This window comes from Chlorocebus sabaeus, chromosome 11 (assembly GCF_047675955.1).
Source record: "Chlorocebus sabaeus isolate Y175 chromosome 11, mChlSab1.0.hap1, whole genome shotgun sequence".
Taxonomy (NCBI): domain Eukaryota; kingdom Metazoa; phylum Chordata; class Mammalia; order Primates; family Cercopithecidae; genus Chlorocebus; species Chlorocebus sabaeus.
Window position 1 is genome coordinate 49,746,744 of NC_132914.1, and position 24,687 is coordinate 49,771,430.

Here is a 24,687-nt window from a genome sequence, read left to right on the forward strand (position 1 = left end):
TTCCACATCCATAAATCAGGAATAGACCCAGCCTCACAGAGCTTTTAGGATCAGAGGAGTGTGTGTGTAATGTTTAGCATGGGCTGGGTTTAAGTAAGCCCAAATTGGTAGTAGCTGTTGTATTCAGTGTTGGTTTTTTTTTTTTTTGAGACGGAGTCTCGCTCTGTCACCCAGGCTGGAGTGCAGTGGCGCAATCTCAGCTCACTGCAAGCTCTGCCTCCCAGGTTCACACCATTCTCCTGCCTCAGCCTCCGGAGTAGCTGGGACTACAGGCGCCCGCCACCATGCCCGGCTAATTTTTTGTATTTTTAATAGAGAGGGGGTTTCACCGTGTTAGCCAGGATGGTCTCGATCTCCTGACCTCGTGATCTGCCTGCCTCGGCCTCCCAAAGTGCTGGGGTTACAGGCGTGAGCCACCGTGCCGGCCTGTATTCAGTGTTTTAACATTCTCAACATTCTCAACATTCCTCCCCACTCTCCTGCCACCCCAGCAAGAGGATCCAGGGATCTGGTGGCCCTCACCTTCTTGGCAAGAAGTCCCTACCTGTGCCTGTGTCCCCACGTAGGCCCTCCAACCCCCCAGGCTCATCAGTTGTTTAGTCAGCTGGCTTAAAATACAGATTCCTGGGATCTACCCCCAAAGACTCAGATTTGGGGAAGTGAGGGGACCCACGAAACTTCAGTCTTAGCAAGTACCCAGGTGCTTGTAATGCAGGTAGCCTGGGGCCACCCTTTTAAGAAACAGACCCAGATGGACCTAACCTGAGGCCCACGGGAATTGGTCACCATGCAAGGCATGGCACCCTTCCTGTGCTCAGTGCTCGCCCAGCCTCACTGTTTCCTTCTCTAGGACCCAGTAGGAGGCCTGAAGGCAGTGCCCTCACATATGTTCCTCATAGCCCTTGGCCCAGGACCCCCAAGTCTCCACCTCCATGGCCCCTGGGAACTGGCTGGCTGAGGGGCAGCTCCTACTGGATGGGGCCAGACAGAATAGGGCTCTCGACTGTGGACAGGGGTGAGAAGGGCCTTCCCTAGTGCTCCAGCCACAGCTTGCATGGAGCCCCCATCCACATGCCCTCACTCGGGTTCTGGGAGCACAGTCCAGCCTCAGGCCTGCTGAAGAGTCCACATGAGGCTGGGGTAGGGAGACCATGGCCCCGACCCTGGGACATGCTCCCAGCAGTGCTGTGGACTTGCAAACATGTATCCATCGCCCCACCCAGCCCCAGACCCTTGAGCAAGGCTTTGTCAGCTGCGCCCGCACCTGATGACACGAGGCTATCAGTAGGTAGGCTTCTGTTTGCAGCCTGCCTCCAACTCCATGCTGCTCTCTGAGAAGGCCCTCCTCCTCACCGAGCCTCAGTTTCCCATCTGTTCAGTGGGGAGGTGAGGCTGGTTAGGAGCAGAGCTTGCTGGGAAATCTCCCGCCGGACGGCTGGACCAAGTCCTCCTTTGTGTCACTTGACTCCAGCTCCCTGCCTTTAGCACAGACAGATGTAGGGACAGGACAGGACAGGCCGCTGGGGAAGGCAAGAGGGCTGCTCAGATGCTCAGGGAGGGGCCAGGGCTGGGGGTGGAGTGGGGCCGAGGGAGCATCTCCATATCTATGGATGAGGTTAGCCGGTATTAGGGTCCACGCTGGCAGATTCTTTTCATCAGATGCTTGTGATTTCCAGCCCTAGCTGCCATCCCATGAGGACAGCCTGGCTATTCCCACTTCATAGGGGCACCATGGGAGAGTGGCGAAAGCAAGGACCCTGGAGCCCGAGGCCTGGGTTTACATCTTGGCTCCAGCTCTTACTAGCTGTGTGATTTGGGGCAAGTTTGTTAACCTTTCTGTGCCTCAGTGTTTTCACCTAGAAATAAGAAAACAAATTGAATCTATTTTACAAAGTTGCTATAAGGATTACAGAAGTGAATACATACAAAGTGTTTTTTACAGTGCCTGGCACACAGCAAGCACCAAATAAATATTAGCTATTGTTTTTACAAAAGAGGATAATTCATTTCAGAGAAAGGATATGACTTTCCCAAGGTCACCTGGCTTGTGAGTAGCTGAGCCGGGTGCGTCTGGCTACTTAGCCACTAGGTCTCCCTGCCCAGGGCCTCGAAAATAAGAAGCTCCATTGATGGTCGTTCCTTTTCAGGACCCTGGCAATTAGGGTACAGGGTTGGGGGCTGGTTCCTCCAGCCCCACCCTGCCCCACCCTGCCCCGCCCAAGGGCTGGATCCCGGAGGCAGGCCCTTTCTTTCCACTCAGCAACTGGAAGAACTGGCCTCCAACTCTTGCTATGGGATGGGAGGGCAAACAAGGGGGCATTGAGCCTGATGGGGCCTCACAATGGCTGCTCTGTCCAGGCTGGCCGGGGGCTGGGCCCATTTCCGACGGGGACAATAGTCAAAAGGCAGTGACGCCGGCAGGGCCTGGAATCCCAGGCGGGATTTTCCGAGGCCTCAAAGTCTGCTGTTTGTCCTCACGCGGAGACCGGAGACCCAGGAAGCCTGCCTCTCTGTCTCCCCCACCCCACCCACGCTGGGCCCAGTGCCCAGAGGTCCCTGGCCCCCTCCCCAGCCCTGAGGTGCCACTGTGACTGCGGAGGGGTGGCTTTGAGGTCTAGGGACTGAGGGGGAGCTCTGCACTCCGGGGGGGGGTCTCTGCCTGTAGCCCTTCCCTGAGGCCAGTGTGGAGGAAGCTGCTCCACACCTGGGTTCCAGCCACCTGGTCTTGGTTATGGAGGGGTGTGGCAAGGATCAGCCTCCAGGAGGTGAGAAGCTCCTGAAGGTCATGGGTGACTGTGCTGTAATGGGGTGTCCTGTCCACATGGCCTGCTCTGAGCACCCAGCATGTTCAGTTGTGTGGCGGCAGCTCTGCTGCTGCAGAGGGCAGCCTGAGAGAGACTCATCAGAGGCAGGTGGCCACTGTGTGGTCCCTGGACAGTCAGCAGTGACATCCCTTTGCAGCCATGAGGCAGTTGTGCCAGGCACATCAGAGTCATGCCCTGGTGAGGCAGTGCTGGGCAGCCTTGTGTGAGCTGGACCTGGGATCCTAAGAGAGCTTTAGTTTAGACATCTGGACGAGCCCCAGCCCCTCTCTCACAAGTCCCTGACTGCAGCAGAGCCCCAGGGCCATTGGGCCTCCTTGGAAGATGAGGTTGAAGGGGGGGACCTCTGTCTATCTGGCATCCAGCCCTGCAGGGGCCTGGCCTTGCAGCCTTATAGTTCAGGGGGCAGCTGTACAGTCTTACCTGGGGCAGCCAGTGCTCAGCTCTGGGTTGCAGTCTCTGCCCCAGACCTCTGCCTGCATCCCTGCTCCAGCTTCAGGCGCTCAGGCCTCTTCCTGGGCCCTAGGCTGGAGACTGTCTGGTCTGGCCTAGGCTGGCCAGTGGGACTTTGAAACCTGCAGCCTCCAATGGTGGGTACACGAAGGAGTCAGTGCAAAGCAGAGGAAAAGCCCTTTTCACTCCCCAATGTCTCCTTTTCCACACAAGCCAGGGACATTCTGAAGGCAGGAGGCACATTTCCAGGTCCCTGACTGGACTCGGAGCCGGTGGGAAACCTATGGGCCCCTGGAGGCCCTGGCCTTGGTTTCCATCTCCTGCCTGCCACTCCTGGGCCCGTGCTGTGTTCATCCTCCCCAGCACCCTGGCTCCCCCTCATCTCCTCCTGGGCCCTGACCCTGCCAGGCCAAGGGTGCCACTTGAGGTCTCCTCAAGGTCTGACCCAGGCGCTGGCACTGTCCAGTCCCAACTCAGGACCATAAATCAGGCCTGGCGTGGCCACAGGGGCTGGGGGTGGCAGCTGGGACAGGGAGGGGAGTGCGGGGGGGCCTGTCCTGGTACATGCTGTGTTAGCAGGGAGCAGTGCCCAGCCGCAAGCCAGGCGGGCAGGGTGCTGACTGTTACTGCGCTCCTCGCCTGGAGAACATCAGAGGAAAGAGGCCTCCAAGCAGGAAGTCTGGACTCCACCCCAGGGCCCCAGGTAGCTGGGATACCATGAGGACAGATACAGAGATGCCCCCTGCCCCACAAGAAAGCAGGGACGGAAAAACAGCTCCCCAGAGGCAGATACAGGGACTGCCTTATCGGGGCGGATAAACAGCCCCCTAACCTTTCGCAAGCACAGTCGCCCAGAATCCTCTTCCTTAAAGAATGACAGATGCTCAGAACGGCCTGCCAAAGGAACAGACCTTGCAGCAAGGAGAGAGAGTCCCGCACCCCCGAGGGACGGAGGCACAGAAATAAAGCCCGGCTCCTACTCCAACTTGGCCAGACAAACACAGGCCTTTCTGGAAGAAAAAAAAACAAAAACAAAAACGAAAAAACACCACACAACCCTTCCCCAGCATAGACAGATCTCTGGGTCCTCAGGAGAACAGACAGCACACATGCTGCTCCCGGCCTGGTCCTGGTCTCCAGGCTGCCTGGTGAGGTTGGCAGGTTGGGGCTGGGAGGCGCCCCTTTCTCACGCTCTCTGCCACTCTTTCATCCGCCCAGACATTTTCCCTGTCAGGGAGGGTGGGGGCTGGAAGTGACATCCCAGAAAGGGTGGGAGGTGGAAGAGCCCCTGCCCGCGATCCAGAGGGCAGATGTCAGAGAGGGACAGCTGGTCCTCCTCACCCCCGCAGTCTGCCCAGGCTAGAGGGTCAGCAGGCAGGGTGCTGGCTTTCCAGCCAGCCTGGCCCCCAGCAGGAGCCCTGGCCTACGTCAGTCCCACTCATTGTTGTTGCTGGGGCTTGAGTCACTCCCTGTGACGCCACTGGGGTCAGTGCTGGAGCAGCTGGGGTGGTTTGTAGGGGCAGCTTTGGGGCTCAGCTCTCCCCTGGGCACACACCAGGATGAGTTGGGGCCATCTGAGGCCACACTCACCAGGCGAAGCCAGCTGCCTACTCCCAAGGTCTTGGGTTGGCCTTCAAGGTCTCCCCACAGGCCTTTGCTGCAGGCATGGCTCGGAGAGTCTCAGCCAGTTGCCTGTCTGCTTGGCGGCTGTGGCTCTGGGCTCTGGCTGAAAAGTCTGCTCTCTCTATCCTTGCCTCTCTCACCCCAGAACCTTCAACTTCCACTCTCTGCCCCCGTGCCCCCTGGCTTTTTTCTTCCCTCTTCTCCAGGGAGCTTTCCTAGAATAATTCCCACTTCTTCCTGGAATCAGCCCCCTTCCCTGCCATCTCTTCAGGTTGCTGCCTGCTGCTCTCTCAAGCTGTCCTGGTTTTCTCCTGGTGCCTGGTCACTTCTCAACTTGATGAGAGCAGGGCTTGGGATTCCTCTTCACTCTGAATACGTCGCTTTCTGTTTTTTGTTTGTTTTTTTGTTTTTCGAGACAGAGTCTTTCTCTGTTGTCCAGACTAGACTGCAGTGGTATGATCTTGGCTCACTGCAACCTCCACCTCCCAGTTTCAAGTCATTCTCCTGCCTCAGCCTCCTGAGTAGCTGGGATTACAGGCATGTGCCAGCAGGCCCACCTACTTTTTGTATTTTTAGTAGAGATGGGGTTTCACCATGTTGGCCAGGCTGGTCTCGAACTCCTGACCTCAGGTGATCCAACGCCTCAGCCTCCCAAAGTGCTGGGATTACAGGTGTGAGTCACCGTGCCCAGCCTGAATGTGTCACTTTCTATTCCAGGCAACCAGCATCTCTCCATCCTGGCCCTCTTGGGTCCCCACAAAACCTGCTGCCATTTCTTTCATACCACTTGTTGGGTTTTCTTACCCACAGGTATCTCCTGGTCCACCTCATCTGAAGACTCTGAGCTCCCAGAGGGCTAGAACTATGACTTGTCTCCCTTGGCATCACAAGGTATTACAAGGGCCTGGCATGTGGACAGTTCCACATGTGTGGCATGAATGAATGAACAGACGATTACGTCTTGATCATCAGAGGTAGGGGCATAGAATGAGAGAATTCATCCACACAGTCCCAGTTTTTTAACCACTCCCTCCCCTCCATGATGGGACTACTCAGAGGGGCTGAGACCCAGGGTTGCAATGAGAATTTCCCTGTAAGAATTCAGGGAGGTAAGAAGAGGCAAGTGTGGGTCAGCATGTGAGATAAAGAGGTGAGAAGACTCAGCCTCCCTTATGTTCCCCAGTCCAGCAGGCAAGGCTCCATGGAAAGGGTGAGTGCCGGAGTAGGTACATAAATGAGTGAAAAGACTGGTGGAAGGAGGAAAGAGCAGCTGCATGGCCTTGGGCATGTACTAGTCAGGGTTCTCCAGAGAAACAGAAGCAGTAGGACATAGACACAAACACATACTATATATAGTGAGAGTTTCTCCCCTGTATATATGTGGCGGGAGAAAGAGAGGGATTTATTTATTTATTTATTTATTTATTGAGACAGAGTTTCGCTCTTGTTGCGCAGACTGAAGTGCAATGGTGAGATTTTGGCTCACCGCAACCTCTGCCTCCCGGGTTCAAGTGATTCTCCTGCCTCAGCCTCCTGAGCAGCCAGGATTACAGACATGTGCCACCACACCTGGCTAATTTTGTATTTTTAGTAGAAATGGGGTTTCTCCATGTTAGTCAGGCTGGTCTCGAACTCCCGACCTCGGGTGATCCGCCTACCTCGGCTTCCCAAAGTGTCGGGATTACAGGCGTGAGCCACTGTGCCCAGCCGAGAGGGATTTATTGTAAGTAACTAGCTGACAAGTCCTAAGATCTGAAGTCAGGAAAGCTGATGGTGTCATTTCAGTCTTGAGATGCAGGCGAAGCAGCTCTCTGAAGGCAGTTGGAGACTGAAAGCAGGAAAAGACTGATGTCCCAGTTCTAAGACAGTCAGGCAGGAATTCCCCTTACTCACTGAAAGGTCAACCTTTTGGTTCTACTAGGCCTTCAACTGATCGGATGAAGCCCCTCCACACCGGGAAGGGAAATTGGCTTCACTCAATCTGCCAGTTCCAATGTTAGGCTCATCAGAACACCCCACAGACACGCCCAGAATCATACTTAACCAACTGTCTAGATACCCTGTGTCCCAGTCAAGCTGACACGTAAAATTAAGCATCACAGCAAACCACTATGCATCACTATGTATGACTGGGCTTCAGTTATAACATTAGTAAATCAGAAAGTAGGGTGTTGGGGAGGTGAACTGTATCTACCTTGAATGGTAGTTGGCAAAATCAGCACAATAGGGTCTGTGAGTGCTGGCATGGTGCCTAGTAAGGCTCAATGATTGGTGGTAGTGGTGATGAGGATGATGATGATGATGTCAGGCTAGTGGCCGCAAAGGGCTGTGAGATGGAGTGTGTGCATGGCCAGAGAGATCAGTCACTCCCCTTATTCAATGGCAGTCTCTGGGGATGGGCTCTGGTACCTCCTCCACTCCAGGACTGGTTCCAACCTCCCTTGGTCCCTCTCTTTCAGCTCCTTACAGACCCTTCCCTCTCAATATTTCCTCCTGATTGCTTTCTGGTTTTGTGCAGCTTCCCGAAAATATTGCTGGTCTGCAGGGCAGGCAGCTTTCTCTTTCTCCCAGGAGAGGCACCTACACCTGGGATACGAGGCAAGGGCTGAACAAGGGCAGAACTGTGGGGAGGAAGGAAAGAAGATAGGGAACAGATGATGGAGGAAAGGCCAGCCAGAGGAGGAGCTTGTGCAGCCAGGTTTGGAAGACCTGAATGGGAGGAGGAAGCCTAAGGCTGAGGTGGTGACAGTGGTGTGCTGGAGCCAGCTGGCACTGGCCCCCAAGGGCTGATTCTAACCTTGACGATCAACATGCAATCATCCATCCATTCTGGACTCTGCATTCATTGATGTCTTGTAGCTTGAAATCACCTATGGCAGAAAATGGGCAAATGCTACAAAGCAAGGCATTACCCCTACCAGAGAGCAGGTGTGAAGCATTTATCAGGACACCACTGGTGGGTGAGGGTGTATTGGAGAGTGGTGGTACATAGGGGAGAGTTGGCTAAAGAAGCCAGCCAGAAAGAGAGCTCCCATAGTGGTAAAGAGTTTTGGATTTGAATTCAAGGCTCTGTTATTTACTGAGTGACCTTGGGCCACTTACTTAACCTCTCCCCAATCACTTTCTTTTTCTTTTTTCTTTTTTCTTTTTTTTTTTGAGACAGAGTCTCGCTCTTTCGCCAGGCTGGAGTGCAGTGGTGTGATCTCTGCTCACTGCAACCTCTGCCTCCTTGGTTCAAGCGATTCTCCTGCCTCAGCCTCCAGAGTAGTGGGCATTACAGGTATGTGCCACCAAGCCTGGCTTTTTTTAATTTTTATTTTTATTTTTAGTAGAGACGGGGTATCACCATGTTGGTTAGGCTGGTCTTGAACTCATGACCCCAAATGATCCACCCACCTCGGCCCCCCAAAGTGCTGGGATTATAAGCATGAGCCACCATGCCTGGCCCAATTTCTCATCTATATTGCAGGATTGATTAGTATCAGGTTTAAATTTATATGTACATATATATGGTATTTAAAATCATGACATTTCCATTCCACCTAATAAATGTTATCTATTATCATTTTGGAAGATAAAAGCATGTGTTTGAAAAACGAGCTTTTTTTTTTTTTTTTTTTTTTTTTTGAGACAGGGTCTCGCTGAGTTGCCCAGGCTGGAATGCCGTGGTGTAATCTCAGCTCATTGCAACCTCCACCTCCCAGGTTCAAGCAATTCTTCTGCCTCAGCCTCCCAAGTAGCTGGGATAACAGGTGCCTGCCACCACACCCGGCTAATTTTTTTTGTATTTTTGGTAGCGACGAGATTTCACCATGTTGGCCAGGCTGGTCTCAAACTCCTGACCTCAAGTGATCCGTCAGCCTCAGCCTCCCAAAGTACTGGGATTACAGGCATAAGCCACCACGCCCAACTTTTTTTTTTTGAGACAGGATCTTGTTTTGTCATTCAGCCTGCAGTGTAGCGGCATGATTATAGCTCATTGTAGCTTCAACCTCCTGGGCTCAAGTGATCCTCCACCTCAGCCTCTGAAGTAGCTGGGACTACAGGGGTATGCCAACACGCCCAGCTCATTTTTAAATTTTTATTTTAAAGATGGGAGTCTCAGTATGTTGACAGGGCTGGTCTTGAACTCCCGGCCTCAGGTGATGCTCCGTCCTCAGCCTCCCAAAGTTTTGGGATCACAGGCGTGAGGCACCCCAGTGGCCAGAAAACAAGCATGGTAAACACCAAGTAACATCTTAAGAGCGCCTGCTATTGGAGGTGGGTGCATTAACGGAGCTCTCAAACCCCTGTCTGCTCTGGGTTTACAATCTACATGGATAACCAAATGCGCTCCAGGAAGTTACACAGCACTAAAAATATATTTGCATTCATATTACACTTCACAGGTCACAAAAATCTTTCATATGACTTATCTCCTGTGATCCTCACAACAGCCCCCTGTTTATAGAGAGCATCAGAAAGGATTAGTGATGTTAAGGGTCACACAGAGAAGCAATGGCCGAATTACTAGCCTCCGAAGGACTGTCACCAGATTGGTCACCGTGGAATACCAAGTAGTGCTGCTGCATAAAGGCAACACTGAGAGATGAAGCCCCTTTCTCCAGCGTCTGTGTGGGTGGAGGGCCAGGGATCCTGTCTGTTACGCACATTGAACAAACTCAAGTTTTGCCATCCACTGGGCGTCCTGCAGCACAGCGGTGTGGGCTCATCTCCAGGACCTCTCCCTACGGGGTACGCCCCTCATCTTGTGGGGATCGGTGCTCCTTTCAGGCCTCTCAGTCCGGACTGAGTTGGGGACCCTGTCTGCGTCCCCGGGCCGGGCTCGCAGCCAATGACTCCGCTCGGCCTAGGGAGGCGGCCGAGAGCCCATCGGGCTCCTCCTTCTCTCCAGTCTCTATGGCGGAAGTGAGTTGTCCCAGCCGAAATACCACAGCGTTCTCGCTGGTGGGTTGAATGGACTCGTCCACATAAGGGGGATCATCATCACCATCAAATCTTAAAATCCAAGACATAACCACGAAAAGAGCAGCCCCCAGATACAGAGCAACACATAACTATTTGTGTGTGCTCCTGTGACTAGGCGGATGATGTGGGCGGCTATACGCATGCGAGGACCCGGCTAGCCGGGTACGTGCCCCCTCCGGGGCCACGGGATCCGGTGAGCCTCCCGGCGCGCGGGGGGCGGTGCGGCTTCCGGTCCCGGCTCGGCCTCCGACCCAGGTGGTCTGGAGCCTGCCGGGAGAGTGGTGGCATCTCGGAGGCTGGTTGCGGACGGGGGTTGGGGGAGGTGGGAGCTGTTTTAACCGTCTCCCCCCTCTCCTGTGCCGGCGTGGGCATCCCCCCGGGGCGGCGGAACGGGAGCGCTCCTCCAGCTTCCGAGTCCAGCCAGCCTGGGCGCGGGGCGCCGCCCCCGAGACACCCGAGGAGTCCGCTCTTCCCTGATTACGTGGACGGTGGAGGTTCGCTCGTAGTGGCGGCCGGGGATACGGGACCCGGGCGGGAATTCCTTGCTGCGTCCGTCCCGAGTCTCTTGATATGAAGCCAAGTAAGCTTTCTGGTTTTGCTTTTAGCCGGCCTCTTGTGGTTCAGCGCCGCGCGGAGGTTGACACGTACCTGCGGAGGTCGCACCTGGGCGTGAGGAGGAGGAGAAGGGCATGAGCCGAGCTTGAGGAATTCGTGCTCGAAACTCTACGCTCAAGGTGGGAATTGGCGCACCCTGTGCTCCGACCAAGCTGGAGAAGGCGGCTGTTAACCTCTGCAACTCGGGGGGACCAGACGGACGAGACTTGCCAGACCCTACTCTGGTGGGCCCTGCTGCTCACTACTCACTGTGTGGTGCAGGGGACAACAAGGTTTTCAGAGACCAAATGTGGCTGCTGTGGGAAGGAGAATGGGGTTGGTCAGGACTGACTTCTTGGAGGAGTGGATCCTAAAATAGCACGTAGAGTGAGGGAGGAGCCCAGGCTTGGGGCACAAGTGAGATGTATGGCTTGTATGAACGATTGAGTGGGACACAAGAGGGAGAAGTCGTGGAAGAAAGGGAGCCAGACCAGAGCCAGGAGTCCTCCAGATAGGAAGAAGACTGCTAGATGGAGTGGAACTGGAGGGCAAAACGAGCAAGAGAGCCCTTCTCATTCTTGATCCAAGCATGTAGGAGAAACTAATCTAGCAACCCCTGGAAGGACCTGGAATTCCTGGGTTGGGATGAATTGAGCAGTTGTTTTGTACAAAGTACTAGGAATTACCATTATAGTGATGAATGGAATATAGTCTCTGCCCTATAAGCAGAATATAGGAATTGTCTGCCTAGTGGTAGAAACAAAAACAAAACGTGATGGTATGTGATAGTACAGGTAGACGCGAGCTGATCGCCAGGTGAGAGGCAGAGCTGGCCTGATCTCTGTGCAGTCCACAGACTGTTGCCCTGTATCCTGTGCTGAGCAACATTTTAAAAGGGGGCAGACACAAACTGAAAGATATTTTTTATTTTCACCGTCTGTCAACCAGATGAGTGAAATACACTTAGAAGACAGCTGCCAGGATTCCATGCAGATAAGATGTGATGTGGAACAGGCATGTTTTTGAGGACTGGGGACCTTCCGCCTGTAGAAAGGGAGAGGGGGTGGTGGAACAGCTGCCCCTAAATAAAAACTCACTTGTGGAAAAGAGGTGAGACTTTATGTGGGTTTGGGTACCAAAACTAAAACTAAAAGTAGTTTGAAGCGCTAAGAGACAGATTCTTCAGTAGAAAGAATAACTGGACTGGGTGCGGTAATCCCAGCACTTTGGGAGGCCAAGGCAGGTGGATGTCTTGAGCTCAGGAGTTCGAGACCAGCCTGGGTAACATGGCGAAACCCTTTCTCTACCAAAAATACAAAAAATTAGCCAGGTGTGGTGGTGTGCACCTGTGTTCTCAGCTGCTGGAGAGGCTGGGATGGGAGCCTGGGAGGCGGAAGTTGCAATGAGCAGAGATTGTGCCACTGTACTCCAGCCTGGGTGATGGAGTGAGACCCCATCTCACGAATAAAATAAATAAATAAATCAGAATAACTGAATAGAACTTCCTGAACATTGAGTGGTTGTTGTGAGAGCTAGTGAATTCCCTGTCAGGGGAAGTTTGCAAGCTGAATACTCTGAGTTATAAGGAACTTGAAGTTCCCTTTCCCTCTGGGCATGTATTTAGTTATTTACTATGTTCTGGTTCTCAAGTCTCTTGTCTCTCCTTCTCACTCCCTCTACCACTACTGTTGTATAGCCTTGCACCATCTCTTGGCAATAACAATGTACTAATGAATACTTAGTGGAAGTTTACTACTTGTCAGATACTGCTTTTAGTGTTTTATGCATGCTAACTCATTCAGCCCTCAACCCTTTCAAGGTAGCCATTATTATCTCTTGTATATATGGCAGATAGGTGTTAAGTAGCTTGCCCAAGATCATGAGCATGGAGCAAGTGGCAGACCTGGAGTTCCAGTCCAGGTTGTATGACTTTGAAGTCATGGTTTTTTTTTTTTTTTTTTTTTTTGAGACGGAGTCTCGCTCTGTTGTCCAGGCTGGAGTGCAGTGGCCGGACCTCAGCTACTGCAAGCCCCACCTCCCAGGTTTACGCCATTCTCCTGCCTCAGCCTCCCGAGTGGCTGGGACTACAGGCGCCGGCCACCTCGCCTGGCTAGTTTTTTGTATTTTTTAGTAGAGACGGGGTTTCACCGTGTTAGCCAGGATGGTCTCGATCTCCTCACCTCCTGATCTGCCCGTCTCGGCCTCCCAAAGTGCTGGGATTACAGGCTTGAGCCACCGCACCCGGCCTGAAGTCATCGTTTTTAACCACTATTCTACTGTATTTTACATGTGTCACCTTAATTCTCACTACTATCCCCGTTTACAGATAAGAAGTTCAGAGAGGTTGAGTGATTTGCTTAAAGTCACAGAGCAAGATGTAGATGAGGTGAGATTCAAACCCAGGACTGTAGGGCATGAAAACCCCCCACACCTGATTATGCTGCCTCCTGTAACTACTTCTACTGTAGTGGTCTTTAACTGACTTCCCTGCCCAGCCTTTGTGCCTTAAATCCAAAAGTTTTTACCCTGGAGTCTGTGGATGTAGGTGTCCCTAGAAATAGGTGAGATTTAGTATGTGTGTGTGCGCCATGTTTTTAAAGCCCAACCTTCATGGCTTCATTGACTTCGCTGAGTAGTTTGTGACCCCAATACAGTTTAGAGCCATTCTTTGCCCTTTAGCCAGAGGTACTTTTCTTTTTTTTTGAGTTTATTTTATTACTTTGTTATTTATTTATTTATTTATTTATTTATTTTTGAGACAGGGTCTCACTTTGTCACTCAGGCTGGAGCACAGTGGCATGATCTCAGCTCACTGCAGCCTCAGCCTCCCATGTTTAAGTTATCCTCCTGCTTCAGCCCCTCAAGTAGCTGGGACTACAGGCGCCTGCCACCAGGCCCAGCTAATTTTTTGTATTTTTGGTAGAGATGGGGTTTTATCATGTTGCCCAGGCTGGTCTTGAACTTTTGGCTCAAGTGATTTGCCTCAGCCTCCTAAATTGCTGGGATTAATGTGAGCCACCACACCTGGCCCAGAGGTACTTTTCTGATGCACAGATTTGATCTTGGCACAGTGCGCTGCCCTTAGGACAGAGTTCAAATGCCTTAACCTGTTCATTCAAGGTCCGAGGAAATCAAATTCGTCTTTCTGTACTTCTTACTCGCACCCTGTACTCTCTCCATGGTGATAATGTTTAGTTGCCTGCTTTTCCTTCATTCTGTCAGCCTGAGGGCAGGGGCCGTGCTTGCCTTTGATGTCTAGTACCTGATAAAGGTTGCACAGTGAGCATCTGCTGTAAACTACACTGAAGGTTGTAAAATGGAATCCCGGCCTGTTGTTTGGACTGATAACTTTGAAGCTCTTGCGCTTTCTGATCCTGAGAGTTGATGATTCTCTGATAGTCTGTGCTGCCAAAATGCAGAGAAGGGCCAGTGGAGGCAGAGACTGAGCTGAGCCTAGAAGGAAGTGAACAGATAACATGTGGACTATTCTTGTCAGCATTCTGACCTGGGCTCCTCTTGCAGGGTGGCCCTTGGGTAGGGTGAAGATCCCTTGTCTTTATCCTTGTTCCCCACCTTGGTGTGGGTTACTGGGTGCAGGATGAACTGTCGCTCAGAGGTGCTGGAGGTGTCGGTGGAGGGGCGACAGGTGGAGGAAGCCATGCTGGCTGTGCTGCACACGGTGCTCCTGCACCGCAGCACAGGCAAGTTCCACTACAAGAAGGAGGGCACCTACTCCATTGGCACCGTGGGCACCCAGGATGTTGACTGTGACTTCATCGACTTCACTTACGTGCGCGTCTCTTCTGAGGAACTGGATCGTGCCCTGCGCAAGGTTGTCGGGGAGTTCAAGGTAAGGGTGTGGCACAGCGGATGGCGGGGCCTAGGGTGCCCTCTACCCCAGCTTGCTGTTGAACCAGCCTCTTCTTCCTGAGTGTGTGAATCGGGTTCTTTCAGGTTCTGAGAAACAGGCGTGTTGAGAGCTCCTCTTCAGGGGAGGGCGTGTGTGTGCGCGCGCGAACGGTGGTGAGGGAGGGAGGCACTCATAAGTGTGCTTGGGGGAGAAGGAAGAACAGGAAGCTGAGCAGTGTTGGTGGCCAGGCCCCCTGGGGCCATCCTTGCTTCTGTGGTCTTGACCTTCTCTCTGGCTACAGCTCTCTCTGCTTCTGTTTCCACTTTTCCTTTCCCACATGAAACTCCCCCAGAGGGTGGCTTGCTTGGCTCAGGTGGCTGCCATCCACAGATCTGTTTTGGCGGTGTGGCATTGTGTGCCTGGGTGGAAGAAAGATGTGGAAGGGACATGGCCGGCTGCTGCTGTTGGTCACCTCAGGAGGTGGAAGTGGTAGTGTGGTTTCTCCTCTGGTCTTTGTTCAGAGTCACAGTGTTTGACCATTTCATTGAGTGGGTACTTTTAAATTTTAAAGTAGCAAAGATAATTTTTCTTTTTTCCTTTTTTTTTTGAGACACATCTCACTGTGTCACCCAGTCTTGAACTCCTGGGCTTGAGCAGTCCTCCCACTGCAGCCTTCCAAGCAGCTGGGACCACAGGTGTACACCACTACCACCACGCCCGGCTAATTTTCGACGATTTTTTTTGCCAGGCCTGGTGGCTACGCCTGTGGTCTCAGCACTTTGGGAGGCTAAGGTGGCCAGATTGCTTGAGCCCAGGAGCTCAAGACCAGCCCCGGAAACATGGCGAAACTCCGTCTCTACAAAAAATACAAAAATTAGTGGGACGTGGTGGCACATGCCTGTAGTCCCAGGTGCTTGAGCAGCTGAGGCGGGAGGATTGCTTGAGCTTAGGAGTTCGAGACTGCAGTGAGCCATGATCACGCTACTGTACTCCAGCATGGGTGACAGAGCAAGACCCTGTCTCCAAAAAAAAAGAATTTTTTTTTTTTTGTGAAGATGGGGTGTCACTGTGTTTCCCAGGCTGATCTTGAACTCTAGGCTGGTCTTGAACTACTGGCATGAGCCTAAAGGCATCTGCTCTGGGGTTAGAACACAGGGGAGCTGTGTGTCTGACTTTCATTCCATAAATACTTGCAGAGCCCTTCACTGTGTTGAGTACTGTGTGCTCATTGCAGGGGATTGCCCAGTGTCAGGCGAAAGCTGTCCCTCATTGTCCCGCCAAACCCAGAAAGGGCAAGTTCATCAGCGGTTTCCCAGTCACCCTCAAGAGCAGCAGCAGCTCTCAGCTCTCTGTCCTCCAGGTGTCCGTAAGAGGCAGGTGGAGTAGAGTGGTGAAGAGCATAGGCTTTGGAGCCGCACTCTACCATCCAGCAAGTGTGTGACCTTGGGCTAGTGGTTCCACTCAAAATTGGAATGGTAATCCTACCTGCCTCAAAGGGTGTGTGCACTGCAAGGACTGAATAAGTCAAATATGCCCAGTGTTTGGAACAGAACCTGGCACACAGTAAACATTGGAGATACTCATTCAAGGTTACTTGACCTTGGTTTGTCAATGAAGGAGAGCCTCTTCCCTGATGAGTGTGGTTCAGGATTTCAGGCATCCTTACCCTCTGGGTTGGCATTAACTCAGATGGAAAGGAGCTTCAGGGTCCTGGCTGCCCTAGGAAGAGGAGTATGGGACCACCCACACCCATGGGGTGGCAAAGGCAGAATCATTGGACTGGATGGTCCTGTTTGCTTCTCAGGGAAGAAGAGGGAGAAGCACCAGGTCTGGTCTGTTCTTCAACTTCCCTTCCCCATTCTGTTGCTTGGTTTCCCTCTTTTTGAGCAAGGATCACTGGGCTCTACAGTTCCCTCTTCCTGCGCTCATAAAAGAGACTGTGAACTGGGCGCAGTGGCTTGCAACTGTAATCCCAGCACTTTGGGAGGCTGAGGCAGGAGGATTGCTTGAGCCCAGGAGTTTGAGACCAGCCTGGATAATGTAACATGCCCCATCTCTAACAAAATAAAAAAAATTAAAAATTAGCCAAATGTGCCTGTAGTATCAGCTACTCAGGAGGCTAACATGGGAGGATCGCTTGAGCCCAGGATTCCGAGGCTGCAGTGAGCCATGATTGCTCCACTGCCCTCCAGCCTGGGTGACAGAGTAAGACCCAGTCTCTTTAAAAAATATCGAAAGAATTATGTTTAATTGGCAGTGGAGAAGACAAATAGCTTACAGGGGAAGAGGGAGATGTTGATGAGGTGATTAGAACATTTTGAAGGATATGGGCTAAAGGAGTGGTGTGGAAGGAGAAGGCCCTTAATGCAATGTAAAGGTGAAAAGCAAGGATTTAGAAATCAGACAATCCAGATGCAAACCCTGGTCCAGCCATCCACAGGCATGTGACTCTTGCAAGTTACCTTACTTCTCTAAGCCTCATCGTGCCTTGGTGAAAGCTCATGGGGTTGTTGGGAGGAGCCAGTGGAATTGTGTATGTTAAGTTCCTGGCACAGAATATGTGCCTGCAGACCAGTAGTTATTCCTGTAATATCAGTTCTTCACCAAGCTGGAGGAATTGGGCTTGGAGACAGATTTTGTTGGTTTGCTTGAACTACACAATTTCAGGTTGGCAGTTTGCTGTGTCACTTCACCCAAATCGTTTACCCTCTCCCAGTCTTGTTTCCTTGCCATCCCTGGATGATTACTAGAGCTAAGAGAGCATAATTCCCTGGGGTGTGGGAAGCAGGCCCTCACAGGTGGGAACTCAGAGGCCTTGGCATGCTCATTCATTCTCTTCTTCCCCAGGATGCGCTGCGCAACTCTGGTGGTGATGGGCTGGGGCAGATGTCCTTGGAGTTCTACCAGAAGAAGAAGTCTCGCTGGCCTTTCTCAGACGAGTGCATTCCATGGGAAGTGTGGACGGTCAAGGTACATGTGGTAGCCCTGGCCACGGAGCAGGAGCGGCAGATCTGCCGGGAGAAGGTGGGTGAGAAACTCTGCGAGAAGATCATCAACATCGTGGAGGTGATGAATCGGCATGAGTACTTGCCCAAGATGCCCACACAGTCGGAGGTGGATAACGTGTTTGACACAGGCTTGCGGGACGTGCAGCCCTACCTCTACAAGATCTCCTTCCAGATCACTGATGCCCTGGGCACCTCAGTCACCACCACTATGCGCAGGCTCATCAAAGACACCCTTGCCCTCTGAGCCTCGCTGGATCCCTGGGAGCTCCTTGATGGCTCCCAGACCTTGGCTTTCGGGGATTGTACTATTGGGCCTTTGGCTCTGCTGCCTGCTTGGGGTCGTTGGTGAGACTTGGAAGGGGCAGCCCCCGTTGGCTTCTTGGTTTTGTGGTTGCCAGCCTCTGGTCATCCTTTTAATCTTTGCTGACGGTTCAGTCCTGCCTGTACTGTCTCTCCATAGCCCTGGTGTGGTCCCCCTTCTTTCTCCACTGTACAGAAGAGCCACCACTGGGATGGGGAATAAAGTTGAGAACGTGAGTTTGGGCTGAACCATCTCTCCCTTTTCTTGTTTCTGCCCTGATGTGTTAACACTTTCTGGCATTCCTCTGAGGACACAGGTGTGTGTGGAGGGCATTGCTCCAAGATGAGAGGGGTGGGTGGATGGGATTAAAGATGTATTAAAATGGACAGATTTTGCACTTGACTGGCTATTCACACAAAGCAGGTGTTACCCAGATGTGGCCATAGCCAATCCCATGAATGAAGGTGCATGGTAGGGTGAGGGTCTGTTGCTTTTGGATGTGACTGAGCTGCTCCTCCCTTTCCCCCCCACCAATTGACTCCCTATTTCAACACTTCCAAACTCACTTTCCTCTTTTTTTTTTTGTAAACTTTTGTTTTGCAGATTATTTTGTCACCAAGGTATTAAGCCTGGTACCCATTAGTTATTTTTCTGATCTTCTCCCTCTTCCTACCCTCCAGAAAGCCCCAGTGTGCGTTGTTCCCCTCTGTGTGTCCATGTGTTCTCGTCATGTAGCTCCCACTTACAAGTGAGAACATGTTGGTTTTCTGTTCCCGTGTTATCTCCACCTTTTCTAAGGAAGCTATGACATCCCTGGCCTTTATGTTGTCTGGTCTTGCTTCACCGTGGCCCCAGAGAGTACCTTCTCTGTCTTTATAGAGCACACAGATCCCCACGTGCACCAGAAAGGTCATTTGATGTGGGTCATGTCTGGAGACAGATTGGCCAACTTGAGACAGTCTGGTATCTGGTGACACTTCTTCCAGCTTGGGCTGGTCATTGCCTCCATCACTCACATTCATTTCTACACCCGCATACTCAAGCCCCCATTGTGTGCTATGCTCTCGTCGATACAGTCCATGCTTTACAATGCTTTTTGGCTGCTTCTGGGCCAGTTCTAACCAGACTAAATGAGGTGTGTGTAGAGAGGGATGCTAAGGGAGAAATGGGGTGGGAGTGGGGTATCTTGTCCATGGTCCTGGAGCAGTGTAGGTAGTCAGGATGACCAGGAAGTGTTTGCACTTGGAATGCGCTTTTCCCATTCCAAGTTACCTTTGGCCATGTGATGTTTCTACTCTTGATCTCTGGGTCATCAGAGAGTTGGAGGACTCAGGAGAAGGGTTTATAGTTGAAGAAGGCCAATTTCTAGCAAGTCCTTGATAGCATATGACACCCCACTTGGCCTGCTGCAGTCTGGGGACTCTTCTTGTTTTCCTACCAGACGGCCATCAGCTAATCTAATCCCTTCTGAGGGGACTGGTACAGGTGTTGGCTGGCAGTGACTTTATTTTTTAAAAGAGGACTCAAGGCTTGCTACAGAATTTGCAACAGAATTGTACAAGAATTGCTACAGGTCCAGCTACAGACCTGGCAGGAGGGTCTTGCTTCTCTGTCCGCTTTTCCAGTCTCTCTGCTTTTCTGCAGCTGAACTCTGCTTCACTCTCCCACCCTGGCTTGGCTGTGGGACACCTAGCTGGCAATGGGCCACCCTGGTAGACAGGACAGTAATATTCCCCTCCTTTATGGCATTGCGATTTTCTGAAGTGGGGGACTGATTTATCCAGAGTCAGGACTGGAGTCCTGGTGGATCAAATCTGTGCTCTCCCATTGGTCTGTAAATGTGACTCTCCTTGGCCTATGGGGCCTGAGAAAAGGAGTGGAGGTGGGCCTTGAATTCCCCATGCTCTGCTCTGCTCTGCTGTACCTGAATGTCCCCCTGCTGTAGAGTGTGCAGGAGGCGTTGGCCTGCTTGTCCAGCTCCAGGAGGCTTCTGAAGGGGATGATGGACGAGGAAGGGTGGGACTCACTCTTATGGCTGCCCATGTGCCTCCTGGCTCAGCAGCCACCTGGGCCCCCTAGCACCATAGAACTTTGGTCTCGGGACAAAAAACTCAAGAATGGGGACAATCACCTTTGTCTTGTGTCCTGCTCAGAGGGGCAGCACCCCAGCCTGCAGCTGGGATGGGGTCTGAGATCTTCTCAGGGCTCTGCCTAGGTGTACCTCTTGGCCCACTTTGCGAAGGGGAGGGACTCTTGGGGACATGGCTTCTGGTTTTGGCTGACTGGACTCGCATGGGGGTGCCTGTGGGCCTTGGGGATGAGAAGAAATATGGTGGGCCCAGAGCCTGGGCCTGTGGAGAAAGGGCCGTAGCCACAACGGCTGGAGCTCTTTGTCTAGGAAGTGCCTGAGCGCTCTGTGCAAGGGGTAGGGGCGTAGGGCGCCTGGGGTCCGCCCCTTGGTTCCCTCCCCCCGACGCAGCCTCCGGCCCGCCCGCCAGTCTGGGCTCCCGCACATCTGGCGATCCCGCCACATCTGGGCAGCCGGCGCTGGAGCATGAACGGCTCTCAGGCGGGCGCGGCGGCTCAGGCCGCCTGGCTGAGCTCCTGCTGTAACCAGTCGGGGTCGCCGCCAGAGCCTCCCGAGGGGCCGCTCGCGGTGCAGGCGGCGGTGCTCGGCGTGCTGTCCCTGCTGGTGCTTTGCGGGGTCCTGTTCCTGGGCGGCGGCCTCCTCCTCCGCGCCCAGGGCCTGACAGCGCTGCTGGCCCGCGAGCAGCGCGCGTCCCGCGAGCCGGAGCCCGGCAGTGCCAGCGGAGAGGACGGCGACGACAACGACGACTCCTAGGCGCCCAGCTGCGCTCGGAGGTCGCGGCCTCCAGGCGGCCCCTGACTCCCAGCGGTCCGGAGCATGCCCGACGGCTGCTGCGGCTGCTGCGGTCGCAATCCCTTACCCGAAGCGGCGCGCCCCACACAGGTGAGAGGGAGGGTAGCGGGAGTGTGGGCGTGGGGGTCCGGGGGGCTACAGTAGCTTCCTTACTGAGGAGGCTTCTTGGGGCGCAGCAGGGCACCTGTCTGGGGAATGGCTCTTCAGCGACTCCAGTTCCCAGCTCTGTAAGTCCACTGCAGCCACCCAGGTGTGCGGAATCAGGAGGAGGCCGCCCCGCCCGGGATTGTGTCTCCTGCAGCTCCGGCCCCCTCCCATCTTAAATGTTCCAGCATTAAGCTTTTTTTCTAGGAACAGAGGCTGCTGTGTAACTGTGGGGTAGTTGTGGAGGCAGGAGGATGACAGAGGAGGGAGTCTAGAGGCCACAGTGTGCTTTGGGGGCTTCTTCCTTAGCCCCCACCCTCAACCCCACGGTCTGCATCTGCCCCGGCCCCTATAGGTCCTAGGCCCAACTCTGCGGGCCCCAGCACTGCCCACTCCACGGGGCTGAGGAGATAGGCAGACAGCACCAGCCTTTGGCCTCAGCTGCCTGAAACCTTTTCCCTGGAAGGGGGCTTGTGGGAAATTCCTTGCCTGGCCTCCCTCTTGAGACAGGGAGAGGAGTGTGGTCATGTTTGAGGGCAGAGCCAGGGGCCTGGGTGGCCCTGGGGAATGGGGAGGTGTGTGGAAGGCCCTTCCCTGGACCCTGCTCAGGTCGTGGGGGCGGGGGTGAGGGGGTGAGGGGTGGGGGAGTAGATGTAGCCCAGACAAAGGAGCTTTGTGTGGTGTGTGTTTGGGGGTGTGGATGGCAGGGTTCCTGACAGCTGGGGGGCCTCAGGAGCGCTGCTCCAGGAAGTAGGGCTGAGGACTCCCAGCTGTGGGGGCTCTGTCTGGGTGTCTCGCTCTGTCTTTCCAAGGACAGGAGCCATCTGGAGGGAAGGGCCTGGGTGGCCTGAGGACAAGGTAACTACAGGTGAAAGCCACCTGGGACAGCCACAGGGACTGGAGAGGCCTTCTCTGTTCCTTCCCTCTGTTCAGCTTTGCACCTAGGAGCCCCTGGGGGTTTCTGTGGGTGGAAGTGTTTGTTTGTCAGGGGTGACTTTGGCCTCTCTTGCCCCCTCCCCGATTCTGGAGCCCCTGCCCTGCTTATCTGGGGTAGGGCAGGGTCCCAGTTTCCATCCGAGAAAGGAGTCAGGCTGGGTGCCTGTGAGGGGCAGAGGGAGGATGCGGGCAGGTGCAGCTAAGCAGCTGCGAAGCTGACGACGATGTGTGATCCCTACTCAGCAGCCCAGGATTTGGCGCTAATCCTGGGCAGCGGCGCCACACTGGCCTTGCTGAGCCAGGGACTTCTCACCTCAGGGTCCCCTCCTATCCCCTACCCTGCCCCCTAGGAGGGAGGGTTGTCCAGCGCCCTGAGGGGTGTGTGTGGTGTGTCTGTTACTGCACCTGGCACAAGCAGGGGGTTGGGCCCAGGGGACATCCCCCGCTCCCTTTGGTGGGGGAGAGGGTGGGAACTTCCTCTCTTGATTATACCCGGTTTCACCCAGCTGCCTTGCCTGTCACCCTCTGGCCCCACACTCCTCTCCTTTCCCAGCTGGGAGAGAGGGTCTCCAGATCACTGGGAACCCCTTCCTTTTATACGTGGGGAAGCTCAGAGAACAGTAAGTGACATGCTCACATTAATGACAGAGCTGGAAGCAGACCCTGGCCCTGATTCCAAGTTCAAGCCCCATTCTGGCGCTTGGGGGCCCCTCTTGCTCTGTCCTCTTCCCTTCCCTGCTTTCTCATCACTCTTGAGATGCTGGTGCAAAACGCGGCCTCTCTTCATACATTTGCGAATCAGGGATGGACCTCCAAACCCCTGTGTCACTGCCCCCTTCCCATCCTGCTTCCCTGGGGCCCTGCCTACCTTCTTGCTGTGGGGAGCAGTCTTCCAGATGCCGGCAGCAGCTCCTAGCCAGCTGGGCTCGGCTTTCCTGGCCTGAACCTGATGGGGGATGGGCTTAGAGGGTCAGCTGGAATAAACATCCGTGGAAAAAAAATCCCAGCGGTCAGAGCTGAGGGATCAGGGCCGAAGGCTGATGACCTTCCGTTTGGCCTTTGGGCTCAAGTTCCCGTGGTGTGAGGGTGTAGAGTGATTTGGTGTTAGGAAGGGCTGTGCCCCCAGCATCATCGTGTCTGCTCACACCCAGGACAGGGCTGGGGCAGGGGTGTAGAGGTGGGGGCAAAGGCTTTCTTCATCCAACTTCCTCCTGTTGCTGTTTCTGAGCCTAGTGCTTGGAGGGCAGGGCGTGGGGTGTGCCTGGGACCTCAGTGTTCCTACGGGAAAGGACTGAGATGTTTGCCGTGGAACTCTGACCCTGGTCAAGGCTGTCAGGCTGAGTGGGCAGGAAAAAATGTGGAAAATTGGGAAGTAGGTGCTGCTGTTACCCCATCAGGCTCCAGCTGGCAGTGAGAGGTGGGGGATGGGTGCAGGTCTGAGTGCCAGGGAGAGAAGCCAGGCACCTGGACTCCTAGCCAGCTCACTTAGCCTGCACTGTCCATAGGGGAAGGGCTGGAGCGATTGATGGGTTCAGATCTTGCCCTAACCTTCCAGCCCCTGAGATTTTCCCTAAGCTGGGAAAGGCTGTGAGAGGTTTATGGAGTCCATTCCTCAGGCTCCACATAGTGCAGCTCCCTCTCCAACAAAGACAGGGGTGGCTCTCTCTACAGATTCCTGAGCCCTGCATCATCTGCCAACCAGAGAGCTCTCCTGCTGCCGCTCTGGGGGTCCCCTGCCACCTTCAGCCCATTCTTGCTGCAGATGAAAGACTGGGAGATACCTGGCTTATGGTGAGACCTCAACCTGGGATCCTTGCACCCAGCCGCTGCCTCTGAACTGCTCCACTGGACCTCCGGAAGTGCTCGGTGTGGGCCTAGACTTGGGAGACCTGCACTCCCAGCCCGCTTGGGACCTGCTGCATGTCCTGGGCACTGAAGTGGTCACACATCCTGGACGCCTGGTGCAGCAGGTGCTGGCTGTGCCCCCTGCCTTCTGGCCTCTGAGGACATGAGTGCAGCACCTGTCCTGTCTGGTGTGAGGCAGCAATGGTCTGACAGTGACCAGCCCCTGCTGCAAGTCAGTGCCTCCCATTTGCAGGCCTGCAGTGCCCCCACAATCCAGGAATGCTGCATCACTTTCTGTGGCCTGTTATTACATATGCTGGTAATGCAAGCTTCAGGTCTACAGTCTATGTCTCCAGCCCTTGACTCTAGGAATTAATGGTTTGTTCCCCAACTCTCCTCCAGTTTTACCTGTTTCTAGCAGATATAGCAACCCCAGCCCCCGTCCCCTGGCCTCTCCTCGGTGGTGGCTTTTCCCCTTGCACCCTCAGATCCACATCTTCCCAGGGTGGGTGTGAAGTGAGGCAGAAAGCCACCCTCACGCCAGCACTCGGCTGCCGCCCTGTGGCCGGTGTGGGCAAGAGCACCGCTTCATTCAACCAGTCACTGTTGGGGTCTGTCTCATCAGAGTTCAGCCTGAGCCTTGGCTTTGAGATGAGAGTGGGTTTCGTGAGCATGTGCATGGAATTCTAGATTGCAAAGCCTTCCTAAACCTCAGTCTCTTTGTTTATAAAATGTAGGTGACAATATCATAGGTTTGTCATTGATCAAATTGGTAACATGCTTATTTATTGAAAAAAGTCTTTCTGCCTAGTAATCATCCTGTGGCATAATTATTTTCCCTGAACCTGACCATCCCTAGAGAGGAGAAGAAGAGAAGAGGAGAGGAGAGAAGAGGTATAGAACCAGCCCTCTATTCCTGGGAACACTCGTTTTATTCTCTTTTCCATGAGTATTTACTGAGTGACTGCTCTGTGCCAGGCATACTCTGGGACGTGTGGATGAGGAAATAAACAAGACAGGGCTGGGCGCGATGGCTCACACCTGTAATCCCAACACTGTGGGAGGCCGAGGTGGGTGGATCATGAGGTCAGGAGTTTGAGACCAGCCTGACCAACATGGTGAAACCCCGTCTCTACTAAAAATACAAAAATTAGTTGGGTGTGGTGGTGCGTGCCTATAATGGGGAGAATTGCTTGAATCCAGGAGGCAGAGGTTGCAGTGAACCGAGATCCTGCCGCTGAACTCCAGCCTGGGTGACAGAG

At 53.7% G+C, this 24,687-nt stretch overlaps 2 protein-coding genes across 5 annotated transcripts; both read left to right on the forward strand.

Annotated features, from left to right (window-relative positions):
- The first annotated feature begins 9,885 nt into the window (after nt 1–9,885).
- ATG101 (autophagy related 101) lies at nt 9,886–17,855 on the forward strand. Of its 4 annotated transcripts, none has more exons than XM_037997086.2 (4): nt 9,886–10,028; nt 10,472–10,600; nt 13,983–14,310; nt 17,158–17,855. In XM_037997086.2, exons 3-4 carry the CDS (start codon nt 14,059–14,061, stop codon nt 17,560–17,562), a joined length of 657 nt encoding a protein of 218 aa, XP_037853014.1. In that variant the 5' UTR covers nt 9,886–10,028; nt 10,472–10,600; nt 13,983–14,058; the 3' UTR covers nt 17,563–17,855. The 4 variants fall into 4 exon arrangements, with proteins under 4 accessions (XP_037853014.1, XP_008001509.1, XP_008001510.1 ...); XM_008003318.3 differs by lacking the exon at nt 9,886–10,028 and adding an exon at nt 10,083–10,360; XM_008003319.2 differs by lacking the exon at nt 9,886–10,028 and adding an exon at nt 10,094–10,188.
- Nucleotides 17,856–18,793: 938 nt separating this feature from the next.
- On the forward strand, nt 18,794–24,578 carry SMIM41 (small integral membrane protein 41). The gene is made up of 2 exons (XM_037997087.2): nt 18,794–20,590; nt 23,252–24,578. The coding sequence occupies exon 1, from the start codon at nt 20,174–20,176 to the stop codon at nt 20,459–20,461; it is 288 nt and encodes a 95-aa protein (XP_037853015.1). The 5' UTR covers nt 18,794–20,173; the 3' UTR covers nt 20,462–20,590; nt 23,252–24,578.
- The last annotated feature ends 109 nt before the right edge of the window (nt 24,579–24,687 follow it).